We start from the raw sequence: 19,946 nt of genomic DNA on the forward strand, positions 1-19,946 counted from the left end.
CACTCTGAGAAAAGTAAATGAAATAAATTAGATAATGTAGCCATTGTATGTAACTGGCTTTCCACAATATTCAAAGCCAACTATTAATATTTTTTTTAATAGTATATGAAATGACTACATGATGATGAATGACTATATGATGTATATTACATTTACTTCTAGTTTACATTTAATTTACTTTACTTTATTTAATTTACATTTAGTTCTCAAATTTACAACAGACAAGAAGAAATTTAGCTTTTAAAAGTAATTTTCCAATCACAGTAAATAATTTCTATTGGTTATAATCAAGATTAAGAATGATAATAATCATTATCAATATTCTTCATCTTCTTTCTCGATATCACGTTATTACAGTACATATATTGTATGACGAATATAAGATTATATGTACATAATATAATAGGACTCACAAAGATAATTTACCAGTTTTTAAACATTATCAGACATAATAATACAAATTGAAGGACTACAAAAAATTAAATATGGCCGACGCGGCAACTGCACTGAAATTTAAGGAATTGGATCATGAGACCCAGAAAACAATGAGAAAACTGTTCTCAGGTAAATTTTTTTAATTTCAATTTTAGAAATAAGTATAAGGTATTAGTTGATCTTTACTTTAGTTACAATAAAGAAATGTACGTGGGCACTAAAATATTTTTATTTTACATAATTGTTTATTAATAATTATTGTTTTTCGTATTTTATTAACTACTTGTAATATTTGCAGACGCCTGTTTAGAGAATTATGTCAATTGTAATAACTTTAATTATTCGCGAGTCATAGTAAAAATTGTAGAACTCGCGTAAACCACAGATAATATTATATTTGTGTTTGTTATTTATTCACGTTACTGAAATTATTTTATTGGGTGCACAATTAACATTTTCGTATACGGCGAAGAACATTAAAAACGGAAGCTCAGCCTTGCGATTCTGTAACTTAACTTGATAAACAATAAATTACAAGCTCTCTCCTTATCAGAATGCCAAATCGTAAAATGACTGCTTCACGACTGATTTGAGCGCGACCGCTGCTATGAAAACCGCTGTGTGAGTTCGAAAAGTGAGTTACAGAATCGCAAGGCTGCAATTATGTTTTACATTCCCCAATAAAATAAAGCAGATAAAGACGATTTGCAATATTTATCTTTAGTGCATTATTTTTTTAAATATTTTTATTCATATTGGCATTTCTATAATTTACCTTTATTATTAAAAGATTGGAGAAGAGTTTCTCGTCAGTTCTCGTCCATTCTACGTCCTTGATTTAAGAACCTGTGTCAATACTACTTAGAAATACCGACAGCCAATCCAATCACAATAATAAGTCTGACTAAAAGTGTGGCCGTTTACTAGCTGTTATAAATTTACAGGAGAACGAGGTGGTTTTGTTCGCATTGGTCCTAAGGGGTACCTCGTAACTGAGCGGTATAAGGAAATGGCAGCCGATATTTATAACATGGAAATTAGACCGAGCGATGTTTGGGTTGTCACTTATGCACGATCAGGTAAGAATTGTCTAGGATTTTCCTAGATTGTCCTAGATTTGGACTTCGAGACTAATCACGCACTATGACATTCAGAAGTCATATACTTTGATTAGCCAATAAATAATAATGTGATTGTTTCCTGAATTGTATTTCTTGCGGATATCTTTTTATCTAGACATACATATATTATGTACTAGCTGGCCTGGCAAACATCGTACCGCCTAACAGTCGATTCTTATTTTTTTTTAATACTTATTCTGCTGTTCGGGACACCGGTCTAGCTAGTAAGATAAAAAAAAGAAAGTTGATAACACAACAAATACATTATGTCAAAAAATAAAAATTTACCTTCCCGGAACCCCTCCACTAACACTTGAACTTTATGTTATGGTATTAAAGTTCAAATTGCCTTTAAATATTATTACGAATATTTTGTATGGAAATATAGAAAAGTGTTATTTTTAGACTTTTTCACTCAATTTTTTTAATTTTTCTCTCCATAAGAACCATCTTCGTACTTCAAGGAATATTATAAAAAAAGAATCAGACAAATCGGTCAAGCCGTTTTCATGTTATGTCGTGACAACGGAAAACGGGTTTCATTTTTATATATATAGATTTGTCTCCTATGAAGTTTCAGAGATAAGATAAAAAATTTGATGTGGATGTTTAAATTTAATATACAGTCAAAATCAGTTATAACGATATCGAAGGGACTACATCATAATTGGTCGTAGCTGATGACGTTGATAGTACCTTATACAATAGAATCCAGCCGGGATCTTTGATTTTGGTCAATATAATGTATATGCTATTCTACACGATGTCTTGCCTAAAGTTCCTGTTTTTTTATTTTTCGTGTTAAATTCTGCTAACTAAACAGGTACGACATGGACCCAGGAGTTAGTTTGGATGGTGGCCAATGACTTGGACTATAAGACATCCAAAGCCATCGTACTTCCAGAGAGATTCCCATTTTTAGAGTAAGTATTCATGTCAAAGATATTTTAGAAGAAAGATGCTAATAATATTCCCGAGAAAACAAAAATTATTTCGATGGTTTTTGAAAAAACAACATCAGTAGTGGTGATCCAGAAATCTGCTCCTCATGCGGAAACTTGGTTTAATTCTAGGATTCCAAACAAACTAGACAAAAGCAAACATTTATTTAGTTTCAAGGAAAATTGTTCTAAAAGGCTGGCAACGCACTTGCGAGCCTTCTGGCTTTGTATATTGTGTATAATAAAGTTTTTTCTTTCTTTCTTTGTTAACATCAGATGAACGTCCTGTCCGTTAGCCCCCTGATATATAAAAAAAAAGGGTGCGTGCACTTATGTACGCGCGTAAGAAGTTATACCTCTTTGGCATTATTAAAAATAGTTTTTGATTGCATGCAAATAATTAATTACAATTAAATAATCAAGGACTGGAAAAGGAGTCATTATAGTCAATGAAGTTCAGTTTACATTTGAAAAATTAAATAAATAAATATTTATTATTATTTATTTAATTATGTCCAATGCCTTAGCATCTTCCGTGGGCAACTTCATTCTGTTAATTTTGTGTCACGGCGCGCATCGTAAAATTTCACTCTCATCAATTTTTCATAACGCGCCTAAAGAAGTATAACTTCAATAAATAATAATTATAGTTATTAAACTAATATTCCTGTACATCATTACAGACACGCAATGATGTTATATCCATCGCTAAAACAAGAGATTTTAGAAGAGAAAAATAACGACCCGCATGTCAAGAAAGTACTGGAATTATTTTCGGAACCCTTCGCAAAGCAGTTAGCATCAGCACCGTCACCGCGTTTTATTAAATCCCATTTACCAATCACTCTGCTACCACCGAAACTTTTGGATGCCAAAGTAGTATACGTAGCAAGAGACCCAAGAGATGCTGCTGTCTCTTTCTGGCACATGGGTTCTTCTTTAAGAACGATTTCCTTTGATGGAGACTTCAAAACGTACTGGAACTTGTTCATTAAAGACTTGCGTAAGTGAATATTTATAATCTACGCATAACGGAAAAAGGATAAATAATAATATTAAATAAGTTGTAAAAAAAAAAACATAAATTTTGTATAATTTCATTATTTGTTCATATTTTCGTTATTAAAATAAAACATAAAACTCGTTCGTAAAGTAACGAAACTAAAGTTCGTTTACTTTTAGTTTACTGGACACCATTTTTCGAGCACTTAAAGGAGGCATGGGAGCAACGTAACAATCCCAATCTACTTTTTATATTCTATGAGGAATTACAAAAGGTAATAAAATGTATATGAAATTTTAAAACTGTCTACATAATTTAAATAAACGGCTCAATGAAAGTGTCTTTCCTCCAAATTTGATATTTGGAGTAGACTCCTGGGTCGGGGGGTTCGTGGGGACCAATTAAAGGTTTAAGTTGGCGTCTAGTAGATATAGTACCGATGACCCCAGATCTGCCTTGCGATTCTGTAACTCACTTTTCGAACTCACACAGCGGTTTTCGCATCGGAGGTCGCTCTCAAATCAGTCGTGAAGCAGTCATTTTACGATGTGGCATTCTGATAAACAATAAACTAAAAGCTCCCTCCAAATCATAAAAAGTGAGTTACAGAATCGCAAGGCTAGCGTTGAACTCTTTTAAATGGCCAAGTCACATCACATATTAATGTAATCCTCAAATTACAGGATCTCAAAGGCGTAGTACATCGCGTGGCTGACTTTTTGGGCAAGACATACAGCGAAGAACAAATTGACGATCTTTGTGAGCATCTCAACTTCAAAAATTTCAAGACTAATCCAGCCGTAAACAGCGACCTATTGAGAGATATTGGATTTGTTCACGATAAACACGAATTTATCAGAAAAGGTAAATAATGAGTTACTATAGATTATTCGATTAAAAATGTTCATTAAAATTTCCCAATAAAATTAAAATCTTGAAAAAAAAAGCAAATCAGAATAGGAAAATTTTGTCGTTTTTCATTATCCTTCACCTTGAACACAGTATTTAGTTCAGCGGTTCAGTCAGCCTAAATATAACCAAAGTAGTGAATGCAATTTATTTTTGTCAGATTTGTACTGAGAATATTCTTCTACTCTGTCTCCAGGTAAGACTGGTGGCTGGCGAGACTATTTTGATGACGAGATGACGGCCCAAGCGGATAAGTGGATGGAAGAAAACCTACGTGACACAGATCTTCGTTTCCCGCAGTAATACATTAATTAAAAGTGGCGTTACCTAAAAAACAATTTAGACTTTTAAAAATTGTGTTGACTGTGATGTTAAATAAATAAATAATAAATGAAGAGTTATAATACACTCTGTGTTCTTCTTTCACTAGTGCTAATACATTAGAAACTATTATCATAAGTATTTTAATGTAGTGGCGGGTGCCATAATTGCGCGTATTAGATTAGTTACTGCTATGATCATTGTTCTTTTACTATTAGTAGATAAGCAGCATTTTGCGTCTAACACACTTTTGTGCATTCATCGAATATCTCTCTATGTTTGCCTCCAAAGAAACATATATAAGCATTGGTGGAGTGTAACCTTTAGCCGCTATTCGCATGTAGCTCATCAAAACTCAAAGAATTCTGTTCAAAGCGTATTATTACCCGTGGAGCCTATAGCCCGTTTTACCCGGACGGTGTTGAATACGCTCCGTATTCAGTATTACAACACGTTTAGGTTGCTTGGGCTTGCCGAGGTTCTGCAGTCAAGTGTTTGCCGTGAAAATAATTAAAAATAATTCATGCCCCAAGTTATGTAACCTTACTTTAGTTAAGTTACATAAAAATATTTTAGGTAATTAGAAGCGTAAACCAAATGTAAACAATCATTGTACACTTGTAGCCAAAATTTTGCCCTTTAATTTTTACCACACTTATAAATTGTTTTTTAACATTCTCGTTTACTAGAATGTACAATAGGTTGACTTCTAATATTCTTTATAGGTAACAGAAGTGTGATTTAAGAAACAATAAATAGGTTTTTGTAGTCGTCGCAACCCCACTACCTTCAATCGTATGTTATAAGCTCATGTTCTAAACGATTAAAGACAGTTGTTACCCAGCTTCAAACAAAGAGTTTCATTTAAACATCTCCATACAACAACAACCACCAAAATTCCCACTATAAGATTTTTTAACTTTCTTTTTTGTTTTATTTTCTAGCCAATTGTAACTAAGATACAACCAAGTATTGCTTACATCTGAAATATATATTATTATATGCAAATATATATTATTATAATATATATTAATATATGCAAACGGTGGACATCAGCCATGGGGCCTTCGGTTCTGTCAGTAATGGTTCGGCTTTAATTCTGAGAAAAACAAACCTCCATAGAGGTTTCAAGGTCTTCAGATATAATTTTGCATAAAAACTGCCACCTCTTTTCTGCAATACGGTAGATTATAATTTGTACCGTATAATGGAACTGCTACCTCATTAAAAATGAAGTAGGTTTTTGACAATTATTTAGCAGTTTCACTTAAAGTCTCAACACAATTCTCTTTATTTTTTTTACTTTAAAAAAATTCTGTCTTCTCCGATAGAAGTAAGATCTCTCGCTCACCAACCATTAGTAATACAAGATTTAATTTTGAATTATATATTTTTTTAATTCGCGGTAATCGCCGATGAAGAACATATCTATATTCAATCTCAATTTAGGTGAATGAAAAAACTCTCGCTGTAGCGGGAGCTGACCACTGAAGTATCGTTGTTATATTTACAATTATTTCTGAAACTAATAACATTGAGTTTCTTGTTATTGTTAAAAGTAAATTTTTTATGAAGAGTCAAGTCACAGTAGTATCAGAAAAGTTAATTTCTAAGCGTCGAATATATGCAACCACAACGTTGTTATAATTGAAAATCCCTGTAATTACAAAGATGGCTTAAAACAATTGAAAGGCAACGAAATTTTCCTAATTATTCAATAATAATTAATAGGAACAGTTATAAGTATTTTCTTTAAAATAATATCGAATATAAATTAACCTCATAAACACATCTTAGCAGTTGTCTGTAGTCGATTTGAACAATTTGTTTTCTAAAGCTATCAGAGTTCTCGAAAATACCGAGTACTCGCGAGATTGTAACTCTTACTCCCACGAGATCTCGAATTAACGATCTCGAGATTTCATTCCCTACGTGTGCATGTGGCCCTATATGTATTTTTGACCTCCTACTGTAAAAGCTATATATCATAGGACGATTCTGTCTGTATTACAAACCATTTTTCTTAGCTAGAAATATATCTATATATTGTAATAAATTGTACAACCACAACATTATTTGCAGTATGGAAGGTTAAATAAAACGAAAAATATATTCTGAGCACTCATGTTTTTAATAGATAATCTTGGATCGTATATTGCAGTCTTACAGTATTTTAAAGTCATCATGATTTGCAATTGTTAAGATAAGATAAGCAATACGTTCCAAGAAGATATAGATTATACACAATATTCAAATGGGCGTGTATTATTACATAAACAATATGAATATTGCGTCAAGAGCTAACAGACAGTATGCGTATACAGTCATTGTCCGTTTCGTCATGTCTTATTTGCACGTGAAGATGTTTAAGTCTTTGGGATTTCAACTCCCATGTAGCCGGTGATGTAAATTAGTCTAGTCGACAAGTTGAAAATGGTACAAAATAGAGCTACGAAGCGAAATTTTTTTACGACCATTATTTAAACATTTTTTTTCTTTAACAACATTACTTGGCTTTTTTAGTTTTTGTTTAACTAAAAAAATTGTTATAGACAAAGTATAAATATTTTTTTTACTTTTATGGCACGATCTTGTTAAGTATGTATGTAAGAAAGGCTCTACGAAGCGAAAAATTTTTACGACCATTATTTAAACATTTTTTTTCACTTACAATTAAGACGGTAGTTCGAGAAAATTTCGTTAGTTAACAATTGTTTAACTTGTTGAAAAATTAACTTTAAGTAAAATTTCCAACGGGAATAAATTAATTATAGTGTTCAGAACACACCATAATTTTTTCAAATTTAAAAAAAAAAATTCAATACCTTAAATAAATTAATTAATGTGCCGTACTCGCTTTTGACGCCACGCGCGCATCCTAAAAATGTCACGCGCAGACCTATTTTCAGCGTTAAATTAAAATTATAAATAATGGAGATAGAGTTCCGAAAGCTCAGAGTTTTTTATTGGAAATTTCCTCTTCTTTCAGAATCATTTTTTGCAATTTCTTAAATATTAATAGTTTATTAAATATTGGCAAAAATCGAAATGCCATTTTTTTTTCATCTTTAATTGTTTATAACTTTAGCAATTTTTTATGTGCTAATATACGCTTTTGGCACATTTTTTAGACGTCATTCCGGATCGCACACAATTTTAAGAGCAGTATCTCTATTTTGTACCATTTTCAACTTGTCGACTAGACTAAATCGCCATTACCATTGTCAATAGCCAGGTACGTTATTTTACGTAAGTACTTGTTGGTTTTGCGGACCAATAAAAAGGAAGAGTACCTTTTAGTACCCTTTTAGTGCATCAATAAATTGTATGTATTATTATGTTAATATACATTATATACTTTTACAAGCGCCATATCGAAGCCATAGGTATCGATTCAATATTAAAATAATCAACACGCAAAATGCAATTTATCTTGTGGTATCTTCATAAAATTTTATATATACGATTACACTCGTAAATAAAAATAGATTACCAAGATATGATTATTATTTCAGTTGCATCAACGACGAAGATACAATCAACGGTTTTTCCGCTATTTTAATCTAAAATGGAGTATCCATTGGAAATTAGGGATGTGCAACCAGAAACAAATGAAGCGATGATGAAACTTTTTATAGGTAAGACATTTTAGACTGGCTTATATTAAAAATATAAGCCAGTACATATCGCACAGTTGTTATTACACTTCAATTTTAGATTTTACTAGTAATTTTTTGCTCAACAATGCGGATTAGGTACCAGGTAGGCGCTGTACGATGTTTTTTTTAAATTGATCAGCCTACTGCCGAATATATCAAGCTAAGATACGTAATTACGTAAGTAGTGATTATTCTGTTATATTTGCCAAGAAGATAATTAAAAAAAAAAATTGTTGGTCTATAATTGTGTTCTTTTTCGTTTTTGTTGCTATAACTAATTGACGCTTCAAAAGTATCGCATTGTTAAGCTAATTCTGCGTTATTTGTTGCTTCTATTAAAAACTATAATATAAATGGAAAAAAATTACCAGCATGGCCGGGCTTGTTAAAAGCAAGAGGAAGGAATCGAGGAATATATATGGAGAAAATACATGGAATACCGTGAAACGTCTTAGTGAAATTAGTTTATTAGCATAAGATACAGATATCACTTATTCCACGTCATTAAATTTGAGTTGGTAGACAACCCTACTCATCGGCAAAGAAGACAGAGGGTGTAGGCCGTGAGAAAAAGCCGTAAAAAGTAACAAACTCTCGGAACTCTTAAAATAGCAAATCATCAACGTTGTAAGTGGTTAATATAGAGAAAAATAAAATCCCCTTTTATATAAAACACTCCGATGACCCCGGAAACATATAATAAGTACTTTTTTAAAAAGTTTAACAAACTAAAAATTTTCTTAAAATTAGACATACTAGAATTGACCTCCGCGCTTAATTCCTTTATTTCACAATAATTCAAAACACATATTTTATTCGATGGTTTGAAGACTGTAAATACATTAAACAAGAAAAGTATTAAAGTGTATGTTAAGTTTAGTCAAATCCCAGGAATTAATTTTCAGGTGAACGAGGCGGTTTCGTTCGTGTAGGACCTAAGGGGTATGTTCTCACTCAAGGGTTCAGAGATATGGCAGCAGAGATCTACAACTTGGAAGTCCGACCAAGCGATGTGTATGTTGTTACCTATGCAAGATCAGGTAATATTATATTTTTACTCTGACCCGGCAAACGTTGTTTTGCCATGTATATTATTTCTAAATAATAGTATTTAATAAAAAATTAGTGGATGGTAGGGGTGAAAATTAAGGGTTGTATGTGTTTTTGTATGCTGTATCATAAAGAAATAAAAACAACATTTAGGGAGATGACAAATAGATGTTGTCCAATTCGCAGACCTAACCGGTATGCACACAACATTTCACGAAAATCGTTTGATCCATTTCGGAGGAGTTTAATTACAAACACCGTGACACGAGAATTTTATATAATAGATTACCTACTAATGGCTTCATTACCACTTGAGATGTTTTCGTACAATAATAATTTATTAATTAATCGCTTCAAACCTACGACTCTCGCCTTACTAGATTTGACCTTGTTTCACTCGAATTGCGACTTGACGTCATGGATGTAGTGTATCTTTACAAGATAACTAGCCGATCCGGCAAACGTCGTTTTGCCATGTATATCATTTATAATAAAAAAATAGGGGTTGATCGTAGAGGGTTGAAAATTAGGGGTTGTATGTATTTTTTAATTCTGTAACATAAAAAAAATAAAAAATAAAATTGTATCTATAAATAAAAAAATAAAAATTAGGGGTGGACTACCCTTAACATCTGGCGGGCTGATTTGTGAATCTAAACCATTCCCAGATCCCCTTGAACACACACAAAAAATTTCATCAAAATCGGTCCAGTCGTTTAGGAGGAGTTCAGTCACATACACACGCACACAAGAAATATATATATTAAGATGTATGGTGATACTCACACGGCATTGATTCCTAAAAACCCTATCCACTGCATTACACTTTTGACTATAAACAAATATCCACTATACACGCATGTCCCACGTTTGTCCTCATCCATTAATTTCCTGTTAACAGTTTGTGTTGGATTTACATTAAAACTGTGATGAAAATTGACTCGGTGGCCATTTTCAGCAACTCCATGGAGACCTATTAGAAACCTTGCTGTGTTAATTTATTTTCTATTATTGTTAATTTCTTTATTCCTACATAATTATGTATTTATACTCACGGATGCTTGACGGATCCATGCGATTTCTTCAATACAAAGAGACCCCTCGTGAGTTCTATGCTGAGGTATTGCGGGCTAATCGATTGTGAGGAAGTTGCATGGATCTGGTTACCGCTGCGCCTTCTTAAGTTCTCATGATTTTCACACGTGTATATCCTTTCTATAATATACTAGCAAACTCGGCGAACTCCGTTTCGCCACCAGATGGCTTCGTTTTATGTAACATTTCGTTTGGTGATCCCGCTTTTCTGTTGATTTTTTTCCTGAATTTTCTTTGCTACAAACCTCACGGAGTCCGAGACCTTTCCAACGAATGCAAAACTGTGGAAATCGGTTCGTGCGTTCTGGAGTTATAGCGTCAGGAAGGAAAACCCGACTTATTTTTATATAGTAGATATTCATAAGTATCTGATTGTCCTCCTTGTATCGTGTGTAATGTTTGAAAGCCAAATTAAATAAAATAAATTCCAGGAACAACGTGGACTCAAGAGTTAGTGTGGTTGGTTGCGAATAACTTGGATTACGAAACGGCAAAATCGGTTTTGCTAACAGACAGATTCCCGTTTATAGAGTAAGTAAAAAGAAACTTATTCTAACACTTTTAAAGGTTCTTAATTATTTTAACTCAATATTATACCTACTAATAAGGAGGTTTCTGTTACCCGCGTAGAATATCAGAAATGTTTGTGAGGTAGGTACCTCCTTAATATTATTGCGATGTTATTTAAAAACTATAATATGTAGCAACACCTACATTTTACGGTTAAAACCATTGCGACATCAAGTTATTTCAGCTCCTATGGATGTATACAAAGTCCTAGCCACTTGGTTAGACCAGTCCATCTTTCGGGCCAGTCAGTGGTTAGACCAGTTGAGGATCCTCCGTTTGACGAACTGTTCACTCTTCTTTCCCTACAATATAACCTGATCATGTTCATAATTAAATACTCGTGATGAATACCATTTTCTATTATAATAATGAGTAAAGATTCAAGTCTTAAAAGATACAAAATAAAATTAAATTAAAAATGGCTCTACAACCTTTTTAGGTCTGGGCCTCAGATCTCTGTATCTGTTTCATGATCATTTGTTAATGTAATAGGCAAGTAGGTGATCCGCCTCCTGTCACTGTGCCTGACGCACGCCGTCGACTTTTTGGGTCTATGGCAAGCTGGTTTCCTTGCGATGTTTTCCTTCACCGTTTGAGCGAATGTTAAATGCACACATAGAAAGTCCATTGGTGCACAGCTGGGAATCGAACCTACGACCTCAGGGATAAGAGTCGCACGCACACAAAGCATCATTAAAAGATATAAACTGTGATTAATGAAATAACTCAGTAGGGTATTTTTCCCGTATCTACAATATTAATTTATAGTCCGACAAACAACTATTATATTTTGTGAGCCACTAGTAACATCGGAAATCAGCGTATAGCCTAAAAATCTCTTCCAATCAACCTTTTAGCAAGGAAAAATAAAAACCTCCACTTTCTTAACAAAAATTGTATACATTCATTAACAATTTAAAACCACTTCTTCTTAACCTGTCCTATGCTATATTATTGTTCAACAGTAGTTTTATTATAAAATTGTAAGTGTTAAGGCAAGTACCTAAAATGATAAATATCAGCCTTGCGATTCTGTAACTCACTTTTCGAACTCACACAGCGGTTTTCGAAGCGGCGGTCGCGCTCAAATCAGTCGTAAAGCAGTCATTTTACGATTTGGCATTCTGATAAACAATAAACTACAAGCTCCCTCCTTATCAGAATGCAAGATCGTAAAACGAGTTCGAAAAGTGAGTTACAGAATGACAAGGCTGAACTGTATTTGTTTAATTAAAATGAATTCCTGTTTTTTAATAATTGTTAATCACCTAACGATATTATTTTTCCACAGGAGCACTATGATGTTTCACCCAAAGCTTGAAGCTGAACTTGAGGAAATATTCAAAAACGACGAGGTAAAACTAAAGCAATTGGGTGCATTTTCTCAATCCATTGTACGGAAAGTGGCGGCTGCACCTTCCCCAAGGTTCATTAAGACTCATCTGCCACTGTCGCTGCTGTCACCGAAAGTGTTGGATGCGAAAGTTGTGTACGTAGCAAGAGACCCACGTGATGCAGCCGTTTCCTTCTATTATTTATGCCGTTCCTTAAGAACTATGGGTTTCGACGGAGACTTCAAAACATTTTGGCATTACTTTATTAATGACTTAAGTACGTATACTTTTTGATGTGAATTTTTCTAGATGTGTAAAATCATTTAATCTTATAGGTAACACACTGTACACTTATGAACGTCAAAAAAAAAAGAAAAAAAGAAAAAGAAAAGAAAAAAATAAAAAGAAAGAGTACACCTAGTGTCACCTCCTATATAAAGTGTAAATGTGTCTTGTCTATGTAATGTCTCGCTATAATGTAGTCTCTGATTCATTCAGAATTAATAAGAGATCATAATGCCACCAATGCAATAATATTTTTCCGGGCAACTAACCCAGTATATACGCCAGATGCGTTGACTACAAAAGTCTCGTTCATAAACTAAAAGCCTCTACAATTCCGTATAAAAAATCCCAAAAAGTACTAAAATTATCATATTATTTAACAATTATTTTAGATTATTGGACGCCATTCTTCGAACATCTAAAAGAAGCATGGGAGAAGCGGCAACATCCAAACTTGTTGTTTTTGTTCTATGAAGACTTAAAGAAGGTATGTTTGGAAATCTTGGAATTGGAGAGCTGTATTGACAGCGTGCGACGCTCATCTGTAATATCGTAGGTTCGATCCCCGGATGTGCACCAATGGACATCTTTCTATGCGCGCACTAACATTCGCTCTAAACCGGCTTGCCTTAGCCCCAAAAAGTAGATTAGATTGACAGTCCAGAACTAAAAAGGTCGATGCGCCACTGGACATAATAATTTAAACAATATAACGATGTAACACAAAACTACCTGATTGTCTTTAATCAAATGTATACTAATCATCAACTGAAGGCTGTTTGTTTAATAAAACACGCGCATAAACTACTGGTTCGAATTTAAAAAGTATTGGTACATCACAGTACTCCAAATAGGAGCGGAACATGAATAAAAAAGATAAAACTAGTGGAAAAAATAATTTTTGAGTTTTTATTAAGAACACTACGCAAAAGTTCGATAAAATTGTTAAACCTCAAAAATGTTCTAGACCCCATTTATATTTTTATCAAAATTTAATATTGTTATTAAATAATTATTAACAAAGTTGTTGTTACAATTATGACTTTACCATATACACTATTTAACCAGGATCTCGGCCACGAAGTGCGCAGAGTGTGCAAGTTTTTGGGTAAACAATACACGGACGACCAAATAGCAGTGCTCTGTGACCATCTCGATATTAAGAACTTCAAGAACAATGCATCTGTGAACAATGACATTCTGAAGGAACTCGGTATGATGTATCCCAAAGAAGAGTTTATAAGAAAAGGTAAAATTTATTTCTAAACACTCAAGAGTTGTTAAATTTATTACATCATTTATGTATGGTTTTAATAATCAAGCCCAGCCCCGCGATTCTGTAACTCACTTTTCGAGCTCACACAGCGGTATTGATGTTTGAATTAAAAACAATAAATATGTAGAAGTATATCCTGCACTATAATTTATTGTTTTTATTTAATTAGCATCAATACTATGGCGAGAATAAAAACCACAATACGATATAAATTTCTCGATGCTAAACAATCTGTCACTTTTGAGTAATTTCATTTTTAATATGGCGAGTATTATCGGCCAAACTAATATAATGTAATTCAATTAATTTTCATAACTGAGAGATGTTATTAGCGATTTTATGAAATATTGTATATTTTACGAGGTACATAAATAAAAGCATTTGGCGTTTTTGTTCCGCGAAACATTGAATCGTTTATCTCATCTCACGCAAACTAGGCGTAGGTTTGCCACGTCCTTAATCTGGCACTCGTAAAGAAAACCGAATCTTAATATTTTATCTAATTAGATATACGGTACGATATGTCAACTAGTAACCCGCCTTTGTACTATAGATTCGCGATCGTTCCGTCGCAGTGATTGCGTAGGTCACTATTCACTAAACACTTCATAGGTGTATGAAGACGCGCGATTGAAATCCCATATTTTGTAGTTTTAGGCGCGCTCCTACGTAATATAATCAATCATAAATGCCTTTTGATATATCTAACATTGGTAGGGTTATTACTTCGCGAGTAAAACCGTGTAATATAGCGATAGCGATATTAGACGTAAATAAAACGACATAAGTAACGTCCATAAAACCTTCTACACGTATTAGTAAAAATCGTCCCTACTCAGTTTATTTTTAATAAACTTCTGCGTTGTATATGTCCCACTAATGGCCATAGACCTCCTCTCTTAGGAGAGAGGGAATGGTCTGTAGTCCCCACGCTAGCCCAATGCGTATTGGAGACTCAATATTCATCTACAGAACATAATATCTCATGGGCAGGGGCCCTCTTGGGTCGGTGGCTCGTGGCATTTTGCCAGCCCTGCCACCCTATTGTTACGCCACTGCTTCGACACAATGTATGTAGGGATCTATTCATAGCAATTGCTGCGTATTTAAAAGAAATATTTCAACAGGCAAGTCAGGCGGTTGGCGCGATTACTTTGACGAGGAGATGACAGCACAAGCAGACAAGTGGATGGAAGAAAATCTTAGAGACACTGATCTACGTTTTCCGCATTTGCAGTAGTATTAAGGACTAGAAAAGAAGTTATATATTAACTATTGGAAAATACATAACAAAAAATATATCAAGACCAATGCCAATGGTGTTAAACAGATTTATATCTGTTTCGTATTTATGTGTTTTTCTAATAAGGAGGTACAATTCAGGCCGACTCACACAAGATATAACTTTGTTGCTATAACATTATGTTTGTTAGTAAATTGTAAAATAATATTACTGTGTGCTGTGATAAATTATTAAAAACAAGTCAAGCTCGTTTTATTATACAAGGACTTTGAAAACCGTTTAAATGTTCTTTCATTATTTCTCAAAAGTAGCGAAAGCGCTTTCGAACAAAGCTCCCAATCGATATATATATTAATATTATGATATCGGTATATGTATTTGATATTACACATACATAATTACCATTTACCTAGGCCATTATTTCTTGAAGAAAATAAAATTTAAATGGCAAATTAAGTTTCCACGCGACAGTAGTTCCTGAAATCCGCTGAGCGGCTTGATCTCTTGGCGTTACGTAGATGTGGGATCTTCTAGCGCAATTACCATGGAGAGTGTTACGAAGAGTTTTTCGGATAATTTTAATACCTGCAGCTAAGTTTCATCATCGCACGAAATATAAGAATGACAAATATGAAATTCCACCCGTATCACCTCGACGTCCGACGTTCCACAACTGCCGTGCGATTCTGTTAATCCGTGAGTTCACCTCGCACTAACAACGCTCCCTTCGTCACTCGGGTCATTTTTGGAATGACATGGTATTCTGTTAAGCAATTTCACCTTACGTCTTGACAAGCGGAGGGAGCTTGTAGTTTATTGTTTATCAGAATGCCAAATCGTAAAATGACAGCTTCACGACTGATTTGAGCGCGACCGCCGCTGCGAAAACCGCTGTGTGAGTTCGAAAAGTGAGTTACAGAATCGCAAGGCTGAAATGATATTATACAAATATGACATTCAGAAGTCATATACTTTGATTAGCCAGTAATAATGCGACTGTTTCCTGAATTGTGTTTCTTGCGGATATCTTTTTATCTAGACATATTTTATGTATTTATCTCCTATGAAGTTTCAGAGATAAGATAAAAATTGTGATGTGGATTTTTAAATTTAATATACAGTCAAAATTTGTTATAAGGACATCGAAGGAACTACGCATATAATAATATGGTCGTAAAAGCCGATAGCTGTTATAACAGCCGATGACGTTGTTATTAAGTACCTAATACTTATTATTGAAAGTGTGATTAATATACTCATGTACAAAATAAAATTACTTTTTATTTTTTATACATGAAAATTATAATAAAAAGACATAACGTACATATAATTATTATTTTTCTGATGAAAAAAAATCTGTTATTTTTTTTATAAGGCGGTCTAAGAGAATTCAGCTGATACGGTACGGTATGTTGTTCTAAACGATGTCGTCGTAAATGGTTTCGACTGTAGTTTTCTTGTTAATTAAGCAGTGTTAGCTAAGGCATACAACTCTTCTCACTGAGTTCTTAAGTTCACATCTCGGATAGCCAATGAATTTTCCTTACTTCGTGTATAATTAACACTTGTTTGTGAAGGATAACATTGTAAGGATACCGGCATGTCTAAGTCCCAACGATATATCGTTAATTCTTGGTCAAAAGGCAAAAGAATATATATTTTAATGTTTTGTGTTCTTTCAAATTCTCATACCTAAACAGGTACGCCATGGACCCAGGAGTTGGTTTGGATGGTGGCCAATGACTTGGACTATAAGACATCCAAAGCCATCGTACTTCCAGAGAGATTACCATTTTTAGAGAAAGTATTCACGTCAAAGATATAATATAATAGAATTATTATTATTATTGGTATTTGAACTTAGACTGGCTCACCCTTTCTCAACCCTGAAGTGAGTTAGATCAGCCCTAGAGAATTAAAGGGCAATTAATATTCTGTATCTGCAACTAGAACAGAATTCGACTCGAATTTACTTCAACCCGCTCTGAAATTGGCCCGTCAAGCGTCTTCCGCAAGCATGTAATAAGCTATTCACTGTGTTAGGCAAAATTAATTCTACAATGATTTACAGAATACAGCGGCTGAATCCATAAAAAAACACCATCAATAGTTTTTTGTGATGACCCATTTCCGCTTTCTATAAATTATGAATATTTGATTGTAACTTCAGAAATGGCAATTACGATTAATAATTTATTTGAGATTATTATCTGTGTTCAAATTATCTGTATTGACTGTAGTAGTAGGTAGGTTTGATAACTATAGGAAATTTCAATCATAGCGATTAAACTCCAATTAAGTGATAATTGAGAAACTCTTTTATAGATTATGTAAATTTAAATAAAAAACTACCATCATATTTGTTTCAAAATATTTAGAATTATTGGCGTGTAGGCGCTTAATAAAATTCACACCGAAAAACATAAAGAAATTGTATTTGTTATCATACAAATATGTGATTTATAACCTGAGTAAAATATCTTGGTTTCGTGAATAATGTTTTCAAATAAAATATTATTGATAACACAACGTACATACAGTTATGAACGTCCGTTAAAGACGAGAAGAACTGGCGTTAAACTCTTTTAAATGGCTAAGTCACATCGTATAGTAATTCTCAAATTAGAGGATCTCAAAGGCGTAGTACATCGCGTGGCTGACTTTTTGGGCAAGACATACAGCGAAGAAAAAATCATCGAGCTTTGTGAGCATCTCAACTTCAAAAATTTCAAGACTAATCCAGCCGTAAACAGCGACCTATTGAGAGATATTGGATTAGTTCACGATAAACACGAGTTATCAGAAAGGGTAAATCATTAATTACGATATTATATAAATTATTCAATAATCATGATATGCCAATAATAATTTCCCAATAAAATTAAAAATATCAGAAGAAAAGCAAATAAGGAGAGCCAAATTTTGTCATTGTTCTTCACCTTGAAGAACAGTTCAGCGGTTCAGACAGCCTTAATATTACCAGAGATTATTGCATCGAATACGATGCAATTTATTTTTGTCAGTAAAGTAAATTGCGGCAGTAAAGATATATACGGACGGAAGTAAAGTAGACGAATTGGTCGGTGCCAGCGTTTCCTTATGGAAAAATGGTGCCAAATTTGAGACTTTTAAATTGAAACTATCTTCATGCTGTTCCGTGTATCAAGCTGAACTGGTGGCTATTCTTAAAGCGACTCAAAGGATCCTTTGTCACCCAGAAACAACCTACGGCGTATATAGTGACTCCCGAAGTGCACTCGAAAGTGTTGCGGGTGGTCGCTCTTTCAATCCCCTTGTAGTTGAAATTCGTAAGAACATAAATAAAGCGCATTTAATCAACAAAAAAATTGATATTTTTTGGGTTAAAGCGCATTCGGGCATGGAGGGGAATGAAAGAGCAGACCAACTAGCAAAGGAAGCTGCGCATCTAGAAGAGGCGCCCGTGTACAATAGATTTCCCATATCGCATTTGAAGAACTGTCTACGTGGAAACACGATAGAAAAATGGAATCACAGATATCGAGACGGTGAAACAGCTGCAATAACCAAGTTATTCCTTCCAAATGTTGCTTCGGCCTTTTCGATAATTAAACAAATGAAACCAACGGGATTGATTACTCAGATGTTGACAGGTCACGGTGGCTTCTTGTCGTATCTTTACAGGTTCAGGGTTAGACAAAGTGCTGCCTGTCCTTGTGACGATGCAGCTGAAGAGACAGTGTTGCATGTTCTGACCGACTGTCCCATGTATGGATACGACAGGTATAACGCTGAGCAAGCTATGGGCATGAGGGTAACGGAGACGAGTTTGAAGGGAATAATGCTCAATGTTAGGTTGAGGGGCATCTTTTTGGGATTTGCTGTGAGGGTCATGCAGGGGGTTGTCAAAAGAAATAGGTAGTAGTAGAGTAGTAATATAGTAATAGAAAGTTAATATTCGGGTTACCACTACATATATGTAAGCTTTTTAACACCTCCGACGACTATATAGTCGGGGAATAATCTGGAAACGTTTAAATAAAAATAAAAAAAATAATTTTTGTCAGTATTGTACTTATTCATCTACTCTGTCTCTAGGTAAGACTGGTGGCTGGCGAGACTATTTTGATGAAGAGATGACGGCCAAAGCGGATAAGTGGATGAAAGAAAACCTACGTGACACAGACCTTCGTTTCCCGCATTAATAAATTTATTAAAAGTAGCGTCACCTAAAAAACTATTTTGACTTTAAAAAAGTATGTTGACTGTGACCTAATAAAGAGTTTTAACACATTTCGTTTTCTTCTTTCACTAGTTCTCCTACACTAGGAACTATTATACCTAATTAGTATTTTAATAAGGACTGACGCATAACAATGAAGTGGCGGGTGCCATAATTGCGCGTATTAGATTTGATCTCAGATTGCGCCTGCTTTGATCATTATTATTTTACTATTAGTAGAACAACAGCTTTTTGCGTAACACTTTTGTGGATTATAAAAAATGTCTAGAGTTCGCGATGGCGCATGGTTTGAAATATAACACCGATTAACGTAATATTAGTATTTCAGTCGCACGATTATAAAGTTTATACAGTTCCACCAGTATTGCTCAACGCTGTGCCAGTCAAACGGGTGACGGAATATATGTATTTGTTAAGTCCGGAATGGCGATGAAATTTTCCAAATAATTAGTTAATAAATAATAAATATCAGTATCAGTAGT

The 19,946-nt window shown here is 33.9% G+C and overlaps 2 protein-coding genes across 3 annotated transcripts; both read left to right on the plus strand.

Moving 5' to 3' along the window:
- The first annotated feature begins 421 nt into the window (after nt 1–421).
- LOC125054839 (sulfotransferase 1C4-like) lies at nt 422–19,436 on the plus strand. 2 transcript variants are annotated; one of them, XM_047656969.1, is made up of 7 exons: nt 422–564; nt 1,380–1,514; nt 2,380–2,479; nt 3,181–3,500; nt 3,680–3,774; nt 4,184–4,364; nt 19,320–19,436. In XM_047656969.1, the coding sequence occupies exons 1-7, from the start codon at nt 486–488 to the stop codon at nt 19,424–19,426; spliced, it is 1,017 nt and encodes a 338-aa protein (XP_047512925.1). In that variant the 5' UTR covers nt 422–485; the 3' UTR covers nt 19,427–19,436. The 2 variants fall into 2 exon arrangements, with proteins under 2 accessions (XP_047512925.1, XP_047512924.1); XM_047656968.1 differs by lacking the exon at nt 19,320–19,436 and adding an exon at nt 4,606–5,356 and having other exon boundaries at nt 424–564.
- Nucleotides 8,247–15,482, plus strand: LOC125054840 (sulfotransferase 1E1-like). Its single transcript, XM_047656970.1, has 7 exons — nt 8,247–8,368; nt 9,295–9,429; nt 10,966–11,065; nt 12,396–12,715; nt 13,116–13,210; nt 13,792–13,972; nt 15,127–15,482. Exons 1-7 carry the CDS (start codon nt 8,299–8,301, stop codon nt 15,237–15,239), a joined length of 1,014 nt encoding a protein of 337 aa, XP_047512926.1. The 5' UTR covers nt 8,247–8,298; the 3' UTR covers nt 15,240–15,482.
- Nucleotides 19,437–19,946: the final 510 nt, after the last annotated feature.

This window comes from Pieris napi, chromosome 12, assembly GCF_905475465.1.
Source record: "Pieris napi chromosome 12, ilPieNapi1.2, whole genome shotgun sequence".
Classification (NCBI taxonomy): domain Eukaryota; kingdom Metazoa; phylum Arthropoda; class Insecta; order Lepidoptera; family Pieridae; genus Pieris; species Pieris napi.